The 22,818-nt window shown below is 54.1% G+C and overlaps 10 protein-coding genes across 10 annotated transcripts; 2 read left to right on the top strand and 8 right to left on the bottom strand.

Annotated features, from left to right (window-relative positions):
* Window positions 1–2,744: 2,744 nt before the first annotated feature.
* On the bottom strand, window positions 2,745–4,589 carry BX661DRAFT_53788 (uncharacterized protein). The gene has a single exon (XM_051539248.1). It carries the CDS (start codon window positions 4,288–4,290, stop codon window positions 2,950–2,952), a length of 1,341 nt encoding a protein of 446 aa, XP_051389942.1. The 5' UTR covers window positions 4,291–4,589; the 3' UTR covers window positions 2,745–2,949.
* Window position 4,590: 1 nt separating this feature from the next.
* Window positions 4,591–5,657, bottom strand: BX661DRAFT_206891 (uncharacterized protein). Its single transcript, XM_051538641.1, has 2 exons — window positions 5,561–5,657; window positions 4,591–5,430 (listed from the first exon to the last, which is right to left on the bottom strand). The coding sequence occupies exons 1-2, from the start codon at window positions 5,566–5,568 to the stop codon at window positions 4,890–4,892; spliced, it is 549 nt and encodes a 182-aa protein (XP_051389941.1). The 5' UTR covers window positions 5,569–5,657; the 3' UTR covers window positions 4,591–4,889.
* A 145-nt stretch (window positions 5,658–5,802) lies between these two features.
* On the top strand, window positions 5,803–7,654 carry BX661DRAFT_186099 (glycoside hydrolase). Its single transcript, XM_051536949.1, is given in 2 exon segments — window positions 5,803–7,084; window positions 7,099–7,654. 2 exon segments carry the CDS (start codon window positions 5,841–5,843, stop codon window positions 7,607–7,609), a joined length of 1,755 nt encoding a protein of 584 aa, XP_051389940.1. The 5' UTR covers window positions 5,803–5,840; the 3' UTR covers window positions 7,610–7,654.
* Window positions 7,655–7,979: 325 nt separating this feature from the next.
* BX661DRAFT_186098 (guanine(37)-N1-methyltransferase) lies at window positions 7,980–9,574 on the top strand. The gene is made up of 2 exons (XM_051536948.1): window positions 7,980–8,174; window positions 8,272–9,574. The coding sequence occupies exons 1-2, from the start codon at window positions 8,047–8,049 to the stop codon at window positions 9,521–9,523; spliced, it is 1,380 nt and encodes a 459-aa protein (XP_051389939.1). The 5' UTR covers window positions 7,980–8,046; the 3' UTR covers window positions 9,524–9,574.
* A 4-nt stretch (window positions 9,575–9,578) lies between these two features.
* On the bottom strand, window positions 9,579–9,908 carry BX661DRAFT_172616 (uncharacterized protein; the record flags this gene model as incomplete). Its single annotated transcript, XM_051533789.1, has 1 exon — window positions 9,579–9,908. One exon carries the CDS (start codon window positions 9,906–9,908, stop codon window positions 9,579–9,581), a length of 330 nt encoding a protein of 109 aa, XP_051389938.1.
* A 2,085-nt stretch (window positions 9,909–11,993) lies between these two features.
* BX661DRAFT_186093 (eukaryotic translation initiation factor 3 subunit D) lies at window positions 11,994–13,897 on the bottom strand. The gene is made up of 2 exons (XM_051536947.1): window positions 13,748–13,897; window positions 11,994–13,706 (listed from the first exon to the last, which is right to left on the bottom strand). Exons 1-2 carry the CDS (start codon window positions 13,778–13,780, stop codon window positions 12,135–12,137), a joined length of 1,605 nt encoding a protein of 534 aa, XP_051389937.1. The 5' UTR covers window positions 13,781–13,897; the 3' UTR covers window positions 11,994–12,134.
* Window positions 13,898–13,899: 2 nt separating this feature from the next.
* Window positions 13,900–15,850, bottom strand: BX661DRAFT_53705 (uncharacterized protein). The gene has a single exon (XM_051539246.1). It carries the CDS (start codon window positions 15,620–15,622, stop codon window positions 14,045–14,047), a length of 1,578 nt encoding a protein of 525 aa, XP_051389936.1. The 5' UTR covers window positions 15,623–15,850; the 3' UTR covers window positions 13,900–14,044.
* On the bottom strand, window positions 15,723–17,644 carry BX661DRAFT_53691 (uncharacterized protein). The gene has a single exon (XM_051539245.1). The coding sequence runs from the start codon at window positions 17,287–17,289 to the stop codon at window positions 15,823–15,825; it is 1,467 nt and encodes a 488-aa protein (XP_051389935.1). The 5' UTR covers window positions 17,290–17,644; the 3' UTR covers window positions 15,723–15,822.
* A 1,203-nt stretch (window positions 17,645–18,847) lies between these two features.
* Window positions 18,848–21,130, bottom strand: BX661DRAFT_145255 (Endonuclease/exonuclease/phosphatase; the record flags this gene model as incomplete). The annotated part of the gene is made up of 2 exons (XM_051533102.1): window positions 18,848–19,238; window positions 19,563–21,130. 2 exons carry the CDS (start codon window positions 21,128–21,130, stop codon window positions 18,848–18,850), a joined length of 1,959 nt encoding a protein of 652 aa, XP_051389934.1.
* Window positions 21,131–21,437: 307 nt separating this feature from the next.
* BX661DRAFT_186083 (uricase) lies at window positions 21,438–22,739 on the bottom strand. Its single transcript, XM_051536946.1, has one exon. It carries the CDS (start codon window positions 22,677–22,679, stop codon window positions 21,750–21,752), a length of 930 nt encoding a protein of 309 aa, XP_051389933.1. The 5' UTR covers window positions 22,680–22,739; the 3' UTR covers window positions 21,438–21,749.
* Window positions 22,740–22,818: the final 79 nt, after the last annotated feature.

Here is a 22,818-nt window from a genome sequence, read left to right as displayed (position 1 = left end):
AAACCAAAGGAATAAAAGGTAGTCGCATAAAACAATCCTCATCCGCGTCTCCATCTCCATCCAACAATTCTGCCAGGGAAACCATGATGGGTGATTTGACGAGATTCAGCCAAGACTCTTACGTTTGTCCGTTTTGTAGCAAAAACTCAGACACGCACATCGACCAGTTAATGCACCTACGAAATGTACATCCGTGGTACAGTCTGGACATACACATGGACAGTAAATAATAAAAAATGTATAAGCTTATTAAATATTAAACATTAAATTTTCAATTTATATATATGGAATGCATACAAATTTAATACAATTATATTAATTTTATACCACTGGTGGCGCCGCCGCCGACGACGATGGCGATGCCAACTCCTTTATATGCACAGCTTCAGCGCGACATATAGGGCACTTATTGGCACCCAAAGTAAACCACGAATCGCCACACGACGTATGCAGGGCATGACGGCAATCCAATACTCTCAGTAAGTCGCCCACAGCATACGCATCCATGCATACAGGACACCGCTCAGCCGAAACCAACTCAACCACCGCAGCCTTATCCTCTTCTTCGCCAGCAGGATAGGCCAAAGGGACTCCTCCCTCAGTTAACCCCTTGTACGTATACCTTTTCAAAACTTTGTCGACCATATCCTGACTAACAGTGTGCGAACGCACTTGTCCGAGAATACTGGACAACTCGGACAACAGGTCGTAATTGTTTGACGAATGGCCCCCATCCACGTTTGACAAATTAGAACCAGAAGATGGGTCGTCTCGTGCGAGTTCGGGGAACAAAGAGTATGTCAGCATTGGAAGCAAAAGCGGGTTACCCAGTTGCATATGGTGGATAGTGATAAACACCGAAAGCCCAGGCTGCATGGCCGTCGCTGCGTCCATTTCCGCAGCTGCTGGTGGCAAAGTCGCGGCATCCACGATATTCGGAACGCTGGGAGGAGTGGAAGCATCTGAAGTATCAGGGACATCAGCAATAATGTCAGCGTTAGAGTTGGAAGTAGCGTTCCGCGACGACACAAGGTTTCCAAAGGCACTCGGAATAACACCGCCCAGGCGCCTGCCAAGACTCCTAAGCGCGCCCTGGAATCCTCCGCGTCTCTGCTCATCCGCCAAAGGAACATCTGCGGGACCAGCCACAGTATCAGCATCGTTAGACTCAGCGTCACTGGCGGCTTCCTGAACGGCCAAAAAAATGGTGCGCTGAAGCTCGTTGCTAAGCCTCAACCCAAGCACAACCACGGGAATCACGATCTCACGACGCTCGTCGCGCATAGCCTCAGCCAACTGACGTAAACGATGCAGCCTATCTGCTCGCGACTGACGCACTGCCGCTACTGATTCCACTGTTGCTGATGTCGCTGCATCTGCTGCTGGCACGTTTGTCTGTTGGAGCCCTATTTGTTCAAGATACTCGGCATAATCGGCAGCGTCAGCAGCCGAATCCACAACAGGGGCTGTGGTGGACGAGGCAATGGTTTCGGATGATGACGATGATGGCAGCGGCGACCACGAGCTTTCAGCATTTTCGTCGGCCATTTCGCTGTCATCATCACCAGAACGCGACTCTGTCTGCATATCGGCGGCAGAAAAAGCAGTGGTGACACCCTCCTCCTCCCCTTCTACAGCCCCAGCAGCTGGATCTGCAGCAGTGGCAGAGGCAGCATTGCGTGTCCGTTCAAAGTTTTCAAGCGCCCTGTCGATGGCGCCAGGAAGCAGAAACATGCGGAACTGCATTTCTGTGGGAATCAAGCTTCGCCCGGTAGTACCAGTGACACCGCTAGTTCCAGAACCAGCATCGGAGCTAACATTTGCTTCCACTCCAGCACCCGCACCAGGCGCAGCACCCGCATCCGCTCCCGAATCAGCTGCAGCTCCCGAATCAGCCGCCGCACCCGCTCCAGGCGCAGGTATCCGCTCATTGACGCCAACAGGCACACCGGGCACCCTCCCGCTATCCATATCCGCGAGACCCTCCAGCATAGACCAAATAAACACGAAACGCTCAAACAAAGCTCCACCCTTCCAGCCACATCCAACTGAAACCCTTCCCCCCCTGCTCCGCCACTGCGCTCCCCTTCCTCATTATTTCTGCGTTCTAGTTCTCGCGCTATGGATTCAATAACCGAGCGACCAACTATACGAGAAAGCAACTGGTTACCCGCACGCACACGTACACGAGCGCGCGTCCAATTTTCGGACACATTGGTGCGCTCGGATGTTTCTGCCATTTCCACGTCCTCCTCTTGGTTGGCTGCTTGGGCCGCTGCGGCCAGGACATCCTCATTGATGGTGGCCGAGGGTGCCACCGAGGGCACAGCCGATGGTGCCTCTGAGGATGCGCTTGAGGGTGTGCGCGGGGCCTGCCGACGTAGACGAGGACCTGCGGTCGTGTAAGGCGAGTAACGCGAGGAAGAAGACGGCCCTGGCGTTGCGCTATTGCTGTTGCGTACTGTGGATAACTGCGTCCGTCCAGGACGCGGTGTGGATGTACGAGCCCGTCGCTGCTGCGAATTGCTGTCGGGCAATTGGGTTGTCGAGCTCCAATTCGAGTATGCCTGGCCCATGGTTTTTTATCGAGGGTTTAAAAAATATGTTTAAAGGTAAATTCAAAAAAAAAGTTTAAGCAAAAAAAATTCTTCAAATATAATTAATATAATATTTTTGTATAAAGTAAGCAGGCGAAAGGAAGGAAGAGAGGAATAGAGGCTGGGCAAAGTGAAAGTAATATATATAAAGCGACAGAATACAAGATCAGCTTTTCCATTGCCGCACACCTGCCAGCGTGACCGTAAATAAGCACGCAGATTTACGCACATAATAATGAAAATCCAAAGTTTAGGCTGTATGGTACGGTATGACTGAAAAAGAAATCTGCATTCTAACTGACTGTCTGACCAACCAATCAAAAAAGACCTGTATTACTAATACTCTAAGCATCTAGTCAAAGCACGTTATCACGACGTATCCATTGTTGCACCCGACGGCGACCTTCGAGTCGTCCATAGCCGACGACACAAAGTCCATCATTACAGCAGCAGGCGATACAATGCCTGGGACCGACCACAGCGGCTGCACCCCCACGGCCCTCATAATCCTCTCCATATCGCTGGCAACCTTCTGCCCCGTAGTCCTCTCGCCTCTATGGTCCACGGTAGCCACCGGCTCATTGCTAAATCGAGACTCATACAACCGCTGAATATAATATGGCGCCGCGGATATCAGGCTATCTACAGGCGCCCGCGCAAGACAAGCAGCCAGAAGCTCCGGCATATACTTGCCCAAAAATTCACGGGACTCTGCGAGGTTCTTGGCACTGAAGGGACTCGATTCGTTGGGTGGATCATGCGGTGCGTCGGAAGATATGCGCAGGCAAAAGACACTCTGAAGAACAGCAGTCTCAATTGTGAGGATTGATGAAGACGCGTTGAGCGAGGAGGGTGGTACTATGGGCGGTGGTGACTGCAGCGGGTCGCCGTTGTGGATGCCGAACCCAAGGTGCTGCAAAATGTGCCGCACGTTGAACCTGCCATCGTCGGCTTCGCCGGTCTCGTTGATCTCGCCGACCTCATCGACCTCGTCAACGCTGTGATCATCGTTGTCGCTGACCCCGTCATCGCTTGGATCGGTCACCCACTCGGAATCCTCCATCTCCTGCTCCTCCATCCTTTGCTCCTCGTCGGCCCCTGCTACAGGTAGCGACAGCGACGGCGGGCCAGGCGGCAGCTCGGTGCCAGGCAGCGGATCAACAGGGAAAATTCCAAATGGCGCACCCTTCGGCTTCCCCTCCTGCCGCTTCTCAACATCGTAGATATCAATAAACGTGCCAAACACAAACAGTGCACGGCGGAAATCAGCGCACAGCACCTGGCCATTCGGGCTCTCCTCAAATGGCATATCAATGTTGATCAAGTGGTACCGCTCATCCGCCGGCACGCGGTTCCTCCGCTGTCTTTCTATCCGCCGGCCCTCAGGGAATATGCTGTCGCGGTCGCTGGCCATGTCGCGGTACATCAGCTCCATCTCGCGGTGTGTGGCCTCCAGCTGCACCAATGTGGCGCGCGGGTCGTTGCTGGCAAACTTCTCGCCCTCGGGCTCCTCAGGTTCTGCTTCGTCAGGCAATGGCGGGGCCAGCATGAGGCTGCTGAGCGGCGGGAGGCTGGCCAGCCCAGGCTCGTACACCTCGTAGTGCCCGAATGCATACTTGCCCCACACGCACAAGTGCGACGCATGTAGTAGCCGCATCGCGTAGGGCGCGCCCATTTCACCTGCCAGAATCATCGGGTAAAGCGGCACATCGAGTAATGTGTCAACCAACGGCACGGTGCCTCGCGATTAGTCACGACCATAATGCCCTTGGAATCGATGCTCATCAAGTGGCGTTCATCGTCCAGGACAAATACACCGTTGATCGGCGCATTGTGCGCTGTGGCCAGAGCATCCTCCAGCACGGCACCAGTGCGGTGGTTCCACAGCGTGATGCACGTCCCGTGCCCGACAACAACGTAGTCTAGCCACACGTGCAATGATCCAATGGGCTCCTCGCCGGACACCCGCAGCGTGTGGCGATACTCTTTGTACCGTAATCATACACATCGACCTCGTAGTCACCTGCAACTACAGCAAGCGTCTTAGAAGTGATAAAGTAGTCGAACAAACGCGCAGCCTGCCGTAGCCTCATGACCACCAGCAGCGCATGCTTGGGCTCATCCGAGCGTGACCCACGCAGCATCGCGTCAATATCGCTCTCCGAAAAGGCGGCAAGCTGGGACCACCGTATTTGGTCTGTGCCAATAGTGCCTCCCGGTTATCCTTCAAGTAACGATCAGTGATGCGTTTGACCTCGTCGTAAGATGAGTCCAACCGCCACATGCGCACACTCAATCCCTTTTCGTATATGGCCGCACAATGCCACCCTTCATCTTGAGTGACTTGACGCCGCCCTCCCACTCTTCCTGAATATCGCCCTGCGTGCCATCCAGTCCAACGGGCGGCAAGTACACGCGCATAATGGGTTGACCCCGCCCCCACCTGCGATTGCGGTTCAGCAGCTTCTGTAGCATCCTACTCAATACGCGCCGGCTCTTCAGCCATTGTGAGTTGGCCCTCTCCTCCAGCATGCGCTCCGAGGTCGCCTCTTCGCCCTGCGGCTCTTCAACATTGTTATGCTTGTGGTCCCCCTCGTCCCCCTCGCCACTCTCGTGGCCTGTTGGCAGAGAATAGTACATTATGGGCTCTTGGTCAAAATGCGACAGCTGCTGAATGCGCGGAAGAAGCAGGTTTTCGTCCGTGAATAGCGCATGCCATGATCGGCTCACCTGGGAGCACACGTGCAGCTCGTGCGTCGTCAGCAGCCGCGCAACGAGTATCGACAGATCGTATGGCAGCCGCATTATCAGGTCATACGCCTCGGGTTTGCTCCTAGTGGAATTCGAGTGAATTTGAAAGAGGAAGAAAAACAGGGAAAGAAAGGGATTCAGTTGATGCGTGTGAGGTACTAAAGTGAGACACCATGTTTGTATATTTATTTCGTTATTAGTGGGTCGCTTACTCGCTCATTATTATTGATTCCGGCGAAATTGTCAAATGAACGCTTTCTCACTTGCTATGTATAGAAAAATTAAATAACGATAAAAAATCAACAAGCAAAAGAGCAGAGAGGAGAAATAGCAACCAAGTTGCATACCATTCATTGTTAAAAAGAAAATCCCAGATCAAAATCTAATCAAAAACCCGCAGGTTGGGGCTTTGTTACAAGTGGAAATCATTGGCTTTAAATTATATTCCTTTTCCCTTCCTTCGTATGCATTTACTTCAATTCCATCCGCATAATGTTTAGCTTGTCGCTCCGACGGCTGCTTGGCACACGCAATAAACGCATTCTACTTTTTCTCTTGCTCCTCGTGTTATTAGCATTCATATATCACAGTCACAGCCGCAACAACAGCGAAACCCTCGAAAACGAAACTGCTGCTCCTCCCCCCAACCCTTGGCTGAAATTCGCCGACCATCTACCTACCGAAGAATACGACGCCCTCCTAACCGTCCGCGCCTCACGGCCCTCGCCCTGGACCTCACTCACCACGCCAAACTGGCAGGCTACTGAAGCCCAACAGCGATCCCTCAACCGCATAATCCGCAACGCGCTGCAGCACCCCGAGGCAACGCAAGAAACATGGCAAGCGCGGCAGGATCGCGTTGTTGGCGCCACAAAGTATGCGTGGGACGCGTATCGACGCAACGCATTCGGTTGCGACGAGTACCACCCGATATCGCGCACGGGCACGAACAACACCCGGCAGGGGGTTGGCTACTTTGTGGCCGATGTTTTGGACACTTTGCTGCTCATGGGTCTGGTGAAAGAGTACAACGAGGGGAGGAATTTCCTGGTCCACCATGTGTCGTATGACCAGCCGGGCGTTGTGTCTCTGTTTGAGACCACTATCAGGGTGTTGGGCGGCCTGTTGGCGGCTTTCCACTGGTCTGGAGAGTCCGACCACGGGCTGCTGGACCTGGCGACAGATCTCGGCCTGCGCCTGGCCAAGTCCATGAACACATCGACGGGGATTCCGCCCGAAACCGCCATCCTGCGCTCCGACGGAATGCCATATGCCTCCCTCAGCAGCACAGCCGAGGTAGCCACACTCCAGCTAGAGTTCCGGTACCTCTCGAAACTCACCCACCACACAGAGTTTCGCACTGCCGTTGATCGCATAATGGACGTTCTCCTGCAGGCACCCAAGTACGACGGGCTGGTGCCCATATATGTTAATGCTCAGACAGGGCAGTTTGCTGGTGACGATATTCGGCTCGGATCACGCGGGGATAGCTACTATGAGTACCTGCTGAAACAGTGGATGCAGACTGGCCAAACTGAACCGCGGTACCGCGAGGAATACGATCGCGCCATGGACGGTGTCAAGAAGTTTTTGGTGGAGGTCACACCGATGCAGAACCTGACCTACATCGGCGAACTCACTGGGCTTCTGTCGGGCACGCCGGTCTTTAAGCCCAAAATGGATCACCTGGTGTGCTTTTTGGGCGGTAATCTTGCCCTGGGCGCAACCAAAGGAAAGTCGCTTTCCCAAGTACCCCTTTGGATATTTCGGCGCGAGACCGCGAGGACCTTATACTTGCTCGCGAACTCACTGAGACCTGCGTCCGCATGTATCTCGACATGCCCCTGGGGCTGTCGCCCGAAATCGCACATTTCCGCCAATCCCCCGCCTCCCCCGATGACCCCAATCAAGGCGATATTTTGGTTCACCAGGCGGATCGTCACAATATTCTGCGTCCAGAAACGATCGAGTCATTGCTTTTGCTGTGGCGCATCACGGGAGAGGACAAGTGGAGGGAGTACGGGTGGGTGATTTTTGAAAACTTTGAGAAATGGGCAAAGATGGATAATGGTGGTGGGTTTACTGGACTGAGAGATGTCACAGAAGTGCCACCAAAAAGGGAGGACAAGATGGAGACGTTTTTTGTGGCCGAGACATTAAAGTACTTTTACTTGTTGTTTGGCAGTGCCGATAAGGTGCCGCTTACAGAGTATGTGTTTAATACGGAGGCACACCCGTTACCTATGTTTTCATGGGAGTAAAAAATATATATTTATTTTGCAATGTAACATATAATTACTCGTGTCCAACTAAACAAAATATTGTATTTACTATATATCAAAAAGCAGTAACATTTAAAAACATGTTAATTTGCGCTTTTTAATATTGTTCTAACATATCAAAATCCTTCTATTTTTACATGTTTGCTGAATATTCTTTGCAAATCACATACTTCATAAAATTGCTTTTATTTTATTTAACTGGATAAGATTTGTAGAGATTAAAGTTAATTAGCTTGTGATTTCCACCCTTTTTTAATTTTTGGCTGCTCCCATTACTGTCGCGGCATGTTGAGAGGGATGGCGAACACGGCGATCACGGAAGAAAGGGGGCCTTGCCTTGCTGGTCCATCTACAATCCAATATTTCGTTATATATATTTTTAAAGTGCTCAATTTTTCTTTGTTAATATTAATAGCATGTTCAAACCACCAGTCCATCGCGGCATGAAGGAGCTTGACCGCGCGGCGTTCAGCCTGACGGTCCCAGTGGTGGCGATCCGTGTCCCAACAAAGACAGTCGGGCAGATCAAGGCTGAGCTAGCAAAGTAAGGGACAAAATTTATTAAATCAATTTTCCCGGTTTAATGCGAAATCCATCTATTTGCAGCTAAATCAAAACATCTTGTGCTTTTATTCAATTAGCGACGTGTTCAAGGTGAACAAGATGCGCAACGTGGTCAATGACGAGTCAAACAAGGATCACAAGCTTGTTCTTCTAAAGCCCGAGATCAACGACACGAGCCTGAATGGAGGTAGCGCCGAGCTCCACGGTTTGATGAAGGAAAACGGGTGGCAGGCACTCACACACAACGTCACGCTGAACTACGAGCACTGGAGCGCGGACGAGATCCTCAAGGCCGTTCTCCCCGACTCCAGCGAGGCGCCGACATCCTACGAGCAGATTGGACATATTGCGCACATGAACTTGCGCGATCAGTACCTCGAGTACAAGACACTGATTGGGCAGGTGATCCTGGACAAGTCACCCACGGTGACCATGGTGGTGAACAAGCTGGACACCATCGACAACACGTTCCGCAACTTTAAGATGGAGGTTCTTGCCGGCAAGGAAGACTTTGTTGCGCAGGTCCGCGAGAACGACTGTGTGTTCAAATTCGATTACTCCAAGGTATACTGGAACTCGCGCCTGCACTCGGAGCACGAGCGGCTGATCAAAAAGTTTGGGCCTGGAAGCAGTATCTGCGATGTCATGGCCGGAGTTGGGCCGTTCGCTGTTCCGGCAGCCAAGCGCGGGTGCCTCGTTTGGGCCAACGATCTAAATCCAGCATCGTATGCGGCAATGCAGGAGAACATTGCGCTCAACAAGGTGCAGGACCGTGTACAGGCCTTCAACATGGACGGTCGCGATTTTATCCGCCAGGCTTTTGTCGACTTTTACGCAAAGACCAAGGCCGGGCCACTCACCCTTGCGCCGCCGCCCAGGACCAACGCCAGCAGGTCTAAGCCTCTGGCGCTCCAGCCGCCTATCCCCATCCCTTCGCGGTCTTTTGACCATGTCGTGATGAACCTGCCGGCTATTGCTATCGAGTTCCTCGATGCCTTCCGCGGCCTGTTTGCTGGCTTTGATGGAAAGCCCAACATGCCTCTGATTCACGCCCACTGCTTTACAAAGTCCGACGAGCCGGAGAAGGACATTCTGCAGCGCGCCTGCCGCGCCCTGGCGTACCCTGAGGATAACTACAAGGACCTGGAGGCTGACGTGTTCTATGTGCGCCGCGTGGCCCCCAACAAGGATATGTACTGTCTCTCTGTCAGGCTCCCAGAGTGCGTGGCATACGGAACTGTGGAGGCGGAAACCGGCTGCAAGCGCAAGCAGCAGGAAGAGGAGCAGGACAAGGAGCCCGAGTCCAAAGCAGTCAAAACAGCGGATTGAATAGAGTAATTTTTTTTAGTTATTTGGACATCCATATATTGAAGAATAAAAGTTGTCAGTTTAAACTATCTCGCTGTTGTTGCTGCTGGTGTTGATTCTGATTCTGGTTCTGTAAAACCTTTGCCTGTGCTAGCATTGCTACGTTGTCCAGCCGTGCTCTCACTCTCTTGAGCGTGGCGTTGACATTGGCAATACGCGTTCGCGAGTCCTTAAGCTTTTGCGACGCTTCCACACCTTTGCTGCTGCTAATGCTGTTGGTGGGCAAAGATGTGTCTGTTTCCGCAGATGCAGGCAAAACAAGCTCGTCGAACTGCTCGAGCTCTGTGGTCAGCCGATCGAGAACTTGGTTGAGGTCGTCTTGTTTAGACCACACTGACTCCAGCATGTTGTCAATTTTTGTAAGCGACGGAAGCAGTACGCGGAGCATTGATGCCGCGCTCGGAGACAGGTCATTGGCTGATGGCGACGGTTGTGCTGGTGATAAAGATGCTTGAAAGGACATGTCTAAATATAAATATGTGAAAAAACGAGTAAATTGGGTGGGCTCTTCTAAATTATTTTATAAAGATGATTGTGCGTTAAAACGATTTCACAGGCTGTTTTGTAATAGAGTGACTATGGGAATAGTTATGAGCAATGTATGCGACCTAACGCTGACGCTCTCGTCGACAAGACAGGGGCAAATTGCCCTACAGTCATCGAACGTACATATTTACAAAACAATTGCTAGTTAAAAAGGCAAACAATATGTATTGTTTGCAAGATATCCTGTTCAGAATTGTGTGCACTCGCGTGGGCTATGTTATATGTTAAGAGTGTACATTTTAACTTTCAGCGTACCAAAACAAGTAGAACAAAACAAGACGTTGATTTTTAAAATGTGAAATTCATTTTGCTCCCTGCAAAAAAAAATATCCATTCAAATATTTTTTAATTGTGCGCGTCGGCGCCTTTGGTCATAAATGTGCCATTCTACAATGGATATATATATGTATTTAAATATTATTTAAATTAAATTGTGTTTGATTGGTCAAAAAAATAATTTATTGTCTTATAACATTGTCTTTGTTCATGTGGAACTAATAATTTGCTTATTCAACAGATGACTGTGGCAATCAACGATTTTTTCCCCCGCACAACCGCATGTTTTTCCATGTTGTCCGCAATGAATATGTCAAAATTTGCTAATAGAATTCAAACATTTTTACTATTTCAAGCACTTACACCAAGCATTTTTCCACATTATTAAAAGAACTGCTCTCTTTTTTAATGTTATAGCAAAAGGAATGAATAAAATAAAAATAAAACAAAAATGAATGAATGGATTTTTGCAAACAGTTGCAAGCTGCAGGCTATGTGGTGGATATAAAATACTTTTATTTTATATAAAATGTTAGTTATTCGCTTGCTGAAAAATATTATTTCCCTTCACCCACTTACCCAAACACACATTTTAAATTATTTATTTTGCTTATAAAACACAATTCAGGTAAATAAACAATATAAAATTTGCGAATGATCATCTACCACCGTCCAGCGTAATATATGGCCCAAAACCCAAGGAAGCATATTATATTTCTATTTGTTTTGATTTGAGGGGAGCACTAGTCACCTAGTGTTAAAAGTATGTTTGGGGTTTGTTATAGTTTTTATTATCAAGGGAGTCAAAAGTAGAACTAGGGCCAGCCTCGTCTTATATATGTATCTCGTTGCCTTTGTTGTGCACTTCGCCGGTTGTGCACTCCGTTGGCGAGAACTGGTTCTTCTGCGAAAAACCGGTATCTTGGCAAGTCAATGGTGTGGTTTTTGCATATGTGCGCTCGTGCGTGTGCGTTGCAAAAATAGGGAGCATATCTGGGTATCACTATTATGCTTCCCTAATTTACACCTGCATAATCCAATTAGTACCCTATCAATCGGCACGCAGGTGGAAATCTGTTTCGCGATTCCCAACCTCGACATCCACTTCCATATCCTCGGGCTGCACGACGACTCTTCTCTTTCTACAGGAGCTTAAACTTTGTGTTTGGCAAGATACACCTTGAGTAATACATTTTATCTACATGCATTTTGGATTATTTTAACTGAACTTGGTCCACTACTGTAGATGGATTGTCCCCAATCTCATGGATCTCAAATTGCCTGATACCAATAATTACAGAACATTTTACTAGCTTAATAAGTTGATTCGCTTCCAACAGAAGAAGAGGTACACCAGGGTGCTTCTTCCACTTGTAAAGCTCGACTTTTGATGTACTGGAAATACATATAAGAGCAGCAGCGAATAGTGAGCATGCAATGAAGTTGCTGGCGCATACAATTGTCAAGCTCGCACTGCCTATGCGTACACCTGTTCTCCATCACTATTAACAATTGCCTTGGCTGATGGTATAGCGTATTATGAAGAACTGTTCCAGCGAGCACCCTGTTTCATCTGCGCGGCATTTTCAAACTGAAGCGAGTCGTCTGCTTTTTTATTTTTAAATAAAAAAAGTTACACAATATTAAAAAAAAACCACTACTTTCAAATATTAAAGTAATATGAATATTCAACAACACTAAAAATAAAAAATCCCTCACTGAATCCATATAATTATTATTGTTTTTTTGTTTACTCGTTCTCGTCCTCGTCCTTAGCCTCCTCAATACCCTCCTCAAAGGTACCCTCGGGTACAGCATAGATACGGATAAGGGGGTTATTCGGGTCACGCATAATAACATACTTGCCCTCCTCCAACTGCAAGCACAAATCCACCAATGCCTTAACGATACCCCAAGCATTATACTCGTTCAACCCAAGCTGACCCAAGAAATCCTCCGGGCGATAAGTCTGCACACCAAGAACACCATGCTTGGTGCGGTCCCTAGGGGAGACACGAGCGACAAAACCAATCTTCATTTGGTCAGCTCCAGCAAGCATAGCCTGGAACGCCCAGCGAGCGAGCTTGGATGAGTTGTTCATCATCTCTGTGGCAATGATGGCACCACGCTGAGCATCAAGACGCAGGCGCCAGTCAAGGGCGTTACCGGCCCCGACTGCTGAGACATCGTGCTGGGTCAATGCGCGCACAAACAGCTGCTTGGGCACGGCGCCAGCCGTAAGTCCATCAACCTCCGTGCGCACGGCCATGAGGCAAGGCGCGGCATCCTGAGTGCCGAGGTTGAATGTCCGGTAACGGTAAGCATTGGCATCTGCGCCTTCGGCCGAAGAAAACGGGTTGGCTTCGCCGAACTCCACCTTCTTCGATGCAGTCACCTGGGAAATCAAGCTGCGCGTAACATCCCGAGCCTCCTGTGCCAACAAAGAAGCGCCATTGATCGACGCAGCATCCTTGGGCTCCGACGGGGGAGGAGGCGATGCGCCCTCATTAACCGAGGCAAAGTCCATTGGCCCACCATCGCGCTTATCCAGGTAAACACGGTCACCAACACGGTTGACAACTACATCCCAGGCGGTGTTCGCCACCGTCGCCGCCATCAACGCTGCAACCACCGTATCCGTAGCCAACACCTTAACCTGCTCGTTCTCCTCAGCAATCTTAGCCAACACAGGGTCATCGCTCGCCGATACATTGAACCGCGCCGCAGGTGCCGCCGTCAGGGGCTTCTCCAAGCGCACACTCAGGCGGTCCAGCGCCGGATCCCACACACCTGTGGTACCAAACTTGCCAGCCTCCACGGGCTCTCCAGCATCAAATCTCAGGTCCTTCATCCGGTTAAACTGAATCTCCTGCACCTCCTGCCAATCATCCTCAGCAGCCACACTCGCGCTCCTCTGCATCGCAGCGCCATCGCGGTACCCAAACCTACGCCGGAATCCGCCGGCAAACCCACGGCCACTGCCAGCAAACCGGCCGCCCCTGCCAAGCCTCTGCATTGCGCCTCCACCGCGCGCACCACCGCGCGGGCCTCCGCCCTGAACCGCACGCACAGCGATTTTGCGCATAGCTGTTCCGCGGTTATCCACAAGCGAGAAGGACTCCTCGTCCTCATCCGCCGCGTACGCAAAGGCCGCGGCGGAGTTGCTGCCGTACGCCTGCTGGTTCTGGTCACGCTGCCGGCGGCCGCCACGAGTGTCGCGAGTGTCGCGTGCTTCAGTCGGGTTAATCCAGTTGGCTACACGCGCCACCTTGTCGCCCTTGGAGAAGGGAATGTAAGGGATGTCGCGGAAGATGCCCGTGGGCTGCGAGTTCGAAGGCCCCAACCCTTGGGGTTGTCGAAGACAGTGGGGAGAGTGAATCCGGGAAGCTCGCTCATGATTTTAAAAGAATAAAATTTAGTTGATTGAGCTTTAAAGCTTTAAAATAAAAAATAATTAAAGAATTTTTTGGGATTCAATCAGATGAAAGAAAAATAGAAAGAAATGTTTTTTTTCATGCGTGCCTGCTAGCCTTTCTTTTTCCCATCTACTCCTCCCCAACCAAAAAGTAAAAAAAATGAAAATGAAAATTGCTTATTTTCTTGTATTAAATTACAACCCAACCCGAATCAAATCAAATCAAATCAACTCAACTCAACAACTCAACTCAACTCAGTAGCAACACCCACGCCCTTTTTCTCGCGCATCGATCGCCACCTCTGCCATCCTTCATGGTCGACCAAAGACTGAATACACCCCCACTCCATGATCTTCTTACTCAGCCACTCCAGAGACACAGGCTTGGTCAAAAAGTCATTACATCCGGCAGCCAGCGCCTGATGCCGATCGCTCTTCAACGAGGAAGCCGTCAGGGCAACGATAATAACCGGACTCTTCACCAATGGTAGATTCTGCCTTACCGCTGAGACATCGGCAGACGCCCGGGGTCCATTGGGCTGCCAGCGCACAGACGCCTTTGTGGAGCGCCAACCCAAGAACTTGGCAGGTCCGGACATGGGTCCAGCTCCGGGACCAGTACCGATGGCGTCGGGTTCTGCAGTCGCAGCTGCTGCTGCAGCAGACGCCGCCATCCACGCGACAGACCCATGGTCCGCCCACACTCCAATCCGCCGCTCCCGCTCCAAACCGCGAATAAGCTTGGTCGCCGCAATCCCGTCCATAATGGGCATTTGTATATCCATAAACACAATATGATACGGCCCACTGCGGCCCAGCCCCCCGCCTTGCCCAGCCGACGGCGGCGACACGGCAGCAGCAGCCAACGACCACATTGCTACAGCCTCCTCCCCGTTAGACGCCACATCATAATGCACATGCATCAGCTGCAGGAACCGCTCCATGACCGTGCGATTGATCAAATTGTCCTCGACAACAAGCACGCGGATCGGCGGTGAGTTTTTCGGAACAACTTCTGACGAAAGCAGATCCAGCGCCTGCTGCAACCCCGAAGTACGCCGCTTGACGGAAGACCTCTTGACAGAGATCTCCGATGACCCGCGCTTATCCCCACCAACAACACCATTGAATGATTCTGGACGACCATCTTGCTGCTGCTGTTTCTGGGATTCCGCAAGCCGTTTACTGGCAGTCTTGAGTTTGGCGCGCAATTGTGCCTTGCGATCACGCACTCCCGCCGGGGGCTTTGCCAACAAAGCAGCCGATGCAGAGGAAGCGCTGGCAACTATTCCACCATTGGTCGTGTCCTGCGAAAGAATGGACTCGCGGCTCCCCTCCGTATCCTCCGAAAACGGCACCACAGGCAGGGCCGGCAGCGGCTTATCCAGATCAGAGACCGTAGGCTGCCCCACCAAGGGCAGATTCGCCGGCAAATCCGGTGTCTTTGGCCGCACCTCCTCCCTCATTGTATCTGCTGGATCCCCGCGACTAGGAGCCACAGCAGCAGCACCATTGGTGGCAGGGGTAGGGGCAGGGGCAGGGCCAGGGGCAGGGCCAGGGGCAGGGCCAGGGGCAGGGCAGGGGCAGGGCCAGGGGCAGGGGCAGGGGCAGGGGCGGCCGTAGCTGTGGTTGTGGCTGTGGCTACCACGGGTCGGCAGCGGCAATTGAAGCGGGTGTCGTTGCTGTGGGCGAGGACTCGACCGATGAGTCGTCGTGGGGCTCGTGGAACCCGCGCAGCTTGTTGCGCGCCTTTTGCTTCGCGCGATTGAACAGAGACATTTTGTCGCGCAGCAGTGACCGCGTCTTGGCCAGTCCGCTGACATCCATACTAGTGCGCGACGGCTGTGGCTGTGGTGTCGGCGGTGTGTGTGGTGTCTGAGGTGTGTATTGTGTCTGGGGTGGCTGCTGCGGTGACTGCAGCGAAAATGGCGGTAATAGGTGCTGCTCCTGCTGTGGTTGTGGTGGTGGTGATAGTGGAATTTGGCTGTCCGCGCTAGTCGTCGACAGCGCCGAAGATCATCCACTACGGACTCAGCCTCAGCACTACGCTCAAGCCCACCATGTGCCTTCTCAACCCCGCATCAACAATATGATATGTATGAAGCGGCGGTGGCAGCGGTGGCGCCGTTACCAATGGCTCGCGCGGCGACGATGCGCAGCCCAGGGACTTTGCCAGCTCGCGATTAACATGGATCAGCGGGCTCGGCGGAGACCCAGGCAACCCCTCAACCGCTACTTCCATCTCTGCAGGCCCCGTTTGTGAATCCTCAACAATCTCCATGCGAGGCGGCAGTCCCCCCAGCGACGTAATATTCAAAACACCAGGCCGATTTTTCCTCCGCTTCTTGCCATCCGTCGCCGCCGCAGCAGTAGCAGCAGCAGCAGCTAGAGTATCACCCGCTGATCTGGCTGAGACAGTGGTAGTAAAGCTGGTATCTGCGGAAACAACCCTTGGTGCATCATCGACAGTCCATACATTCGCATACAGCCCGTCACTATTTGAGCTTGTTGGCGTCGAAACGTCCCTGCCTAGTCCCCCAACCACCGCCGAATCAACCCCGTACCCGCCAGCACCCTGCACCTGCATCTGCTGCTGCATCTGCTGTTGGGTGGGGAATGTCCGCGTCCCATGGTAAAAACTAGCAGCCTGATGATGCCGACACCCGCCCACCTGCTGCTGCTGCTGCTGCTGCTCCTGGTGGTATTGATAATACTGCTGCTGGCGCCTCGATGCCCATGCCGAATGAAGACCAGAGAGCAACCTAAACTCACTCAACGGCATCGGAACGATCCTCACCACAGGCGGGGGCAGAGAGTGCGGCTGCAAAGATAAAATCCTCACGCACTCGCGATACTCCGCCACAGCAGCAATGGAACACAAAACAATAATACCCAAAGTAGCCGAAAAGCCACCACCCGCAGAACCAGCCGCAGAGATACTAGCGGCGGCAGCGGCACTGACATAGCTAGTGGTAGCGGTACGTCGCCGCTGCGTCTCGGCCGCCGCAGCCATTGGACTTGATCCCCCCAGCCTACTACCAGAAGCAGCAGCAGCCGAAGCCGATGAAAAAGTCAAAATCCCACGCAGCACCTGAAACTCCGCGCGCAACGCATCCATATCACCATTAATTATAATATAAGCCGGTGGTCTGCGCGAAAGCATCTGCATAGAAGTCTCGCACCCGGCTGTCGCAGCCACAGCACCCCCGACCAAGCCATTGGTCAGTGCAAAAGCCGGCAATCTGTCGACGGAGCAGCCGACAGAGCACAGGTAACCCTCAATTGCCTCGACCAGCCTTGCAGCCTCCACAGAATCTTGCCTGGACAGGCCAGACGCCGGCAAGCGGACGACCACGCGGGCGCCGCATAGCATCGAACGGAACTCCTCCAGCCCCGGCACCGCATCCATGGACCAATCCGCCAGAGAACCCGCCGCTGCCGACACCCGACGCCCATTGGGGGGGCTGGGCTCCAGGGCCGTAGCGCCCATGGGAAAACAAAGCGCACCACCATCCAGTCATAGCCGGCCAGCACCGACGCCTCGCTGCTCCCCAGACTAAACCCGCCGCATGAGGCCTTGCTGACGACGGATTTGTCCAGATTAAAGCCGCCGCATGAGGCCTCGCCCGTCTCTGAATCACGCACCACCCAGCGGCTTTCCATCGCCACCCTGTCCCGATACGTCCCGCACAGCGCGCGGATCTCCTCTGCACGCACACTCTGCCACGGAACACACCTTCCTGCAGATACCGAAGCACCAGCAAAATCCCCTGCATCGCGCCGGCAAACCACGTACACCGCCACGCCCTCCCCCTCGCCTTTCCCCTCAGCGCCAACCAAAGGAGAAGAAGAAGAAGCAGAAGAGCGTGCCGCCCATTGTGGCACAAAGCACATGTGATCGTTGGGTCCCAAGCAGCGTTCCAGCAACACACATGCGCACTCCAGCAGGACATGGCGCAGCGGCTGCACCGTCCGAGGCTCAACCTCCCAGGACCCATACGCATACGGCGTCTCCTGGGGTGAATCAGCGTTTGCGGGCGGAAACAGGCACCCGACCACGCGGTGTTCCCAGAATGGCGCCGCCGGCAGTGCCACAGCCAGCCTCACACTGACTTCCTCCGCCCTGGCAGCCAGAACGTCGGCCACAGTCTGCACACAATCCAACAACCCAACCACCGCCGGATTGGACTCCGCCCCTGATGCCTCGGGCTGGCTTGCGTCCCCGCGCATGCACCGCTCGACATGGTCGAGAAGAAACATTGTGCTGTGAATACTCGATGCCGAAACAACCACGTCCTCGATACCGCTGCTACCGCCGTTTATGTTGTCGTCCACCAACACCTCTTGCCTCCGCAGCACGCCATTGCTGGCCACCGCCAGCCGCATATGCGCACGCACCAGACGACTAAACCGGGCGCGCTCCGCCCTTAGCCCACGCAATGCACTTTCGGCGCCCGTAGCCGGGACTCTTTCCCGGCTGCCAACTTGAACTGTGGAAAGCAGTGCCAAGGTTGAGAGCAGCGCTAGCAGGCGGCATCGTGGATTATCCGAGCTGAGCGTCAGCGAAAGCAGAATCCCGGTTATGCTCAGAACTAATGTACGGCGGTACTGGGAGGAGTCCACATGGTGGAGCATATGGTGGGTGGCGAGGAGAGAGAGAGTGAGCAGCTGTACTGTGGCGGGGTCTTCTGTGTGGGTTTGTTGCTGCTGCTGCTGCTGCTGTTGTGTTTGGCGAGTGATGTGAGTGAGTTGAAGTAGCGTCGCAATTGGTGGTGGTCCATTTTGAAATAATAATAATAAATAAATATGGAAAAATAAGAGGGGGAAATGAAATAGAATGTACAAATAAGGGAGAGAAAAAAATAAAGGAAAGGAAAAGCGTGTTGCGTGCGTGTATGTGATAATTGCATTAATTGCCTTTTCTCATGCATATAAATGCCATGTTGACCTTTTTATTCAGCAAAGCAACGAAAAGACTAAGCTTTGCTTTTCATTATTTGTCTTCTGCATATGAGCTATTTTTTTTTTTTTTTTTTTTTTCACTGGGTTCAAATCTGGCCCTGTGCGATCAGCAAGAACTCGACAAATCTCTCCGCGCCCTCGCCCACCACGGCATCCTCCACGTCCCTCGGACGCAAAATAACCTGAGCAAAGACCCTCGCCACCCTGCGCCTAGTTACAGCGCCTCTCTCCACGCACTCTCTCAAAAAGGCCAGCAAATACACCAGAACATTGAGCCTTCCGGGCGCCAAGATCTCCAGCGCCTCCAGCGCCGCCGCCCGCGAGACGCCGCCGGCCTCGACGCACGCCGCGTACATGTCGAATGGCACCAGGGGCTCAGGCAGTGAGCGGAACAGGTCCACTAGGCAGCCGCACGCTGTGTCAACGCCAATGTCGTGCGGGAGCGCAGAGACAGCAACAGTGCTGCTGCTGCTGGTGCTGCTGCTGCTGCCGCCGTCGGGAATGGCGGCGGCAGCGGCACCAGCGACTGAGGCCGTCGGCGGCTCGGCATCCGGCTCGGACTCGGACTCGGACTCGGACTCGGACCCGGACCCGTAGGATGCCGTGTCCAGCGTCATGCGCTCAAGCGCCTCGGACGCCGCGCCGCCGTCGGCCAGCATCGGGATCGCCGACCCCACCGCCGTGCGCTCCGAAAAGCGGCGCACCGCCGGCTCCAGCCGCCGCTGCGGCGACCGGCCCTCGACCACCGTCCGTGCCACATGGCTGTCTGCATCCGCGCCCGCGCCCGCCTCCGCGCGCCACTGCAGCAGCACGGCGGGATCCAGCTCCTGGTCCTCGTCCAGCCACTCGCGCACAACCCGCATCAGGGCGCGGTCCGGCGGCCGCTCAAAGCACGAGCACCCGCGCTCAACGCCGTAGCGCGCAATAAAGTCGGTCAGCGCCCACACGCACCGCGGCACGCTGAACTGGCCGGACGCCAGGCACGCGGCAAAGTCCGCCCTGTGCATCGCGCGGATTGGCCCGCGCAGGTGCACCAGGATCTCCAGCGGGCACCCAAACACCGACGGCTCGTAGCGGCCGGCCACCTGCAAAAAGTAGTCGCGGCCGCGCGTCAAGTGCAGCACAAGGATGGCCGCCAGGTCCTCGCTCAGAGTAGTCAGTGCGGCCGAGCTGCGCTCGTCCACCAGCACACTGAGCTCCAGGCGGGCGGCCTCGCCCGGCAGCAGCATGCCAGACCCCGGCGCAATGCGCAGCCACGCCGGCATGCCCCGGGCATACGCCGGCGTCGCCACGAACCCATACTCCAGCGGCACCTGGCCGGTGTTCGCCAGCCGCAGCCGCCTGGCCACGCGCGAGCCGAACACGACCCGCCCAAAGTCCACGCGGTCGGCGTCCAGGCTGGCCGTCGGGATGCACTCGTTCTCGTAGCGGTCCAGCTCGCGCAGAACGTCCAGGTACACGGCCTGGCGCCGCGCGCGGCCGACGCGCCACACGTCGGCCACCAGCCGCGCGCGCACCGGCCGGTGGTCCGACATCAGCACGGATGCTGCCGCCGCGTACTCGTCGCAGCCGATGCCGCCGGAGGGCGCCCACCACAGCACGCGGTCGCACCACGCCGGCCGCCGCCGCTCGTCGTAGCGCGCCGTGCCCGGCACGAACTTGTACGTCGGCGCGAACCGCACAGCCGCCTCCTCGAACCCAGCAAACGCCTGGCGGTCGCCCATCGCCGCGCGCAGCTGGTCGCGAGCAAGCAGCTCGGCGTATGTGCTGGGGGCTGGGTCTGGGCGCCCCGGCCCGCCCGGCTCCGACGGCTCCGGCTGCCCCACGCGGTAGTTGAGGTCGCCGAGCCACACGACGTACGCATGGTCAAAGACACCCACGGCCCCCACCGGCTCCCTGCGCGGCACCAGCGGGTCCGGCCACCCGGCATCGTCCGGCGCAAACACCAGGCGGCGGCACACCTCGTGGAACTGCGCATTGCGCCGCTCCACCTGCGCCGCGTCGTGCGCCAGGTGCGCGCACACGAAGCACACGGGCGTGTCCCCATAAACCAGCCTTACGCCGACCGCGCCCTTATTGCCCACCACGCCCATGATCCCGCACCCGACCGACGCCGTCTGCACGCCGCTGACGCTGTCGTAGCACCGCTCTGCGACAAACACCACGATGAACATGCCGATCAGCTGCCGCGCCGCCACCTTGCGGTACCCCCCGGGGAGCGCCTGCACGAGCGCCTCCGTCCACTGCTGCTCCTTGGCCGCGTCGTTGTAGACGAACGCCTCGGCGCGCGCGTCCAGCTCCTGGAACCCGGCGACCACCAGGTCTGGCGCGTCCGCGTCTGCGCTGGAGAACCCCAGCCATGCGCGCATCTCTGCCGCCGTGGCCGGCCCGCGGCCGTTGACGTTCCATGTGCCGACGAACATCCGCAGCTGCTGCTGCGAGACGAACTCGCCCCGCCGCTTTCTCAGCGAGTGCGAGATCCACGCCTCTTTTGTCGGGCTGCTGACGCGGTATGACGAAGCCTGGTCGGCTAGTGCCAAGGGTGTGTTTGTGTGTGTGTGTGTGTGTGTGTGTGTGTGTATGTGTGCTTGCGTGTGTATGTTTGTGTCTGTGTCTGTCTCTGTGTCTGTGCCTGTGCGTGTCCCTGCGCCTGTGCTTGTGTGTGTGCTTGTGTCTGTGGCGTCGCTACTGCTGGCTGCCCGGCCCTGGCCATTGCTCGTGGCCATCTCGAATTTCAGCAAAATAAAGGTAGAGCTTGTAATGAATTAAGAAATAATATAGAAATGGAAATAAGAAACCACGAACCGAAGAAGCAAACAATTGACCGACACACCCACCACCCTCCCCCCCCCCTTCTCGGAATCAAAATCACCATCGAGCAAATAAAAAAAACGAAATAAAAAAAGGGACAAGGGCCCGTTGGGATGATTTCAATTAGGATTATTTTTATCTCGAATGGGGGTGGTGACGACACCTCTCCATTTTGCTTCACAGCCTGGCCTTCCGTTCCACCGGTGGTCTCGACACTGTCGCGGTAATCAGCCCCGAGGGATCAGCCAGCGGCATATACACCTCGGCGTCCTCAGCCAAATTACGAAGCCCCAATTTGCCCAAATCCACCGGGAAATAGTGTATATTCGGCAGCGCATAATACACATCATCCACAACGCCAAACTGCCTCAAGATACGGTCCGCCATAACATACAAGGTGCTCTGCACCGACGCATGCACCCAGGACCGCTCATCATTAGCAAACACATCCAGGGTATGGTGCTTCGCGCCCTGGTAGATCGAGTCATAAGGGAGGCGCCGGAGTTGGGCGGTGTCGCGCAATGTGAACTGCCATTGGCACTGAACTTTGGTCGAAAGCATCCGGTCCGCCATCTCCGGCAGTGTCGTCAGTTCGTCGCGCCAGAACCCCGTAAACGACGAGTTCGTTGTCTTCAGAACCTCCAAGTCAAGGAACCCGCCAACTACCCGGCACCCATTGCTTTCATTATTCACAGCCTCTGCCCACCTAACCTCCTTTCCCTCCCTCACAAACGAATGCCTATGCGCAGCCCCCTCAAACTGCATCCGCTCCCAAGGCCGTGTGGTGACTTTGACGCGGCACTCCGTCACATGCTTGTACTTTTGGACCATAAAGGTTGCCACCTCCATGGCAAAGAGCTCTGGAACAAGGAGGGTGGCTGCGGGGAGTGTTTTGGCTAGATAGTAGACTGTGTTCTTTTGGGAGTCGGTCGCTATCACCAGCCTGTTGTCGCCCTTGGTGTATGATGGAGCAAAAGCGCTGCCGGAGAGAAGACAGAGGACGGAGTAGTCCACTATCTCTTGGAGCCCGGAGCTGTGCCGGATTACGCGAACAACCCGAACTCGGTCTTTGCCGTATGCCTGCGACTTTACAATTGATGTTTCCATTTTAGAGAAAGAGTAAAAATAAAAAAGTATTGTCTATATGTAATGCTTAAAGTAAAAAAAGCCTTTTTTGTGTGTTAAACTTTATTCTGGTCTTTTGGTCTTAAGACTTTGGTTTTATATCAAACTATTTATTATTTAT

The sequence above is a fragment of the Kickxella alabastrina genome, assembly GCF_025024165.1.
Source record: "Kickxella alabastrina strain RSA 675 chromosome Unknown BX661scaffold_20, whole genome shotgun sequence".
NCBI classification, from domain to species: Eukaryota; Fungi; Kickxellomycota; class Kickxellomycetes; order Kickxellales; family Kickxellaceae; genus Kickxella; species Kickxella alabastrina.
This window is presented reverse-complemented; position numbering and strand designations above follow the sequence as displayed.

What these genes read in the sequence shown, in the direction of transcription:
- BX661DRAFT_186099 (XM_051536949.1), top strand. Translation starts at nt 5,841, where the DNA reads ATGTTTAGCTTGTCGCTCCGACGGCTGCTTGGCACACGCAATAAACGC.
- BX661DRAFT_186093 (XM_051536947.1), bottom strand. Translation starts at nt 13,780, where the DNA reads ATGAGCGAGCTTCCCGGATTCACTCTCCCCACT. An exon ending in CCGGATTCACTCTCCCCACT is followed by an intron (nt 13,707 to 13,747) that starts GTCTTCGACAAC and finishes TCGAACTCGCAG; the next exon opens with CCCACGGGCATCTTCCGCGA.
- BX661DRAFT_186083 (XM_051536946.1), bottom strand. Translation starts at nt 22,679, where the DNA reads ATGGAAACATCAATTGTAAAGTCGCAGGCATACGGCAAAGACCGAGTT.
- BX661DRAFT_53691 (XM_051539245.1), bottom strand. Translation starts at nt 17,289, where the DNA reads ATGGGCGCTACGGCCCTGGAGCCCAGCCCCCCCAATGGGCGTCGGGTG.
- BX661DRAFT_186098 (XM_051536948.1), top strand. Translation starts at nt 8,047, where the DNA reads ATGTTCAAACCACCAGTCCATCGCGGCATGAAGGAGCTTGACCGCGCG. An exon ending in ATCAAGGCTGAGCTAGCAAA is followed by an intron (nt 8,175 to 8,271) that starts GTAAGGGACAAA and finishes TTATTCAATTAG; the next exon opens with CGACGTGTTCAAGGTGAACA.
- BX661DRAFT_53705 (XM_051539246.1), bottom strand. Translation starts at nt 15,622, where the DNA reads ATGTCAGCGGACTGGCCAAGACGCGGTCACTGCTGCGCGACAAAATGT.
- BX661DRAFT_53788 (XM_051539248.1), bottom strand. Translation starts at nt 4,290, where the DNA reads ATGATTCTGGCAGGTGAAATGGGCGCGCCCTACGCGATGCGGCTACTA.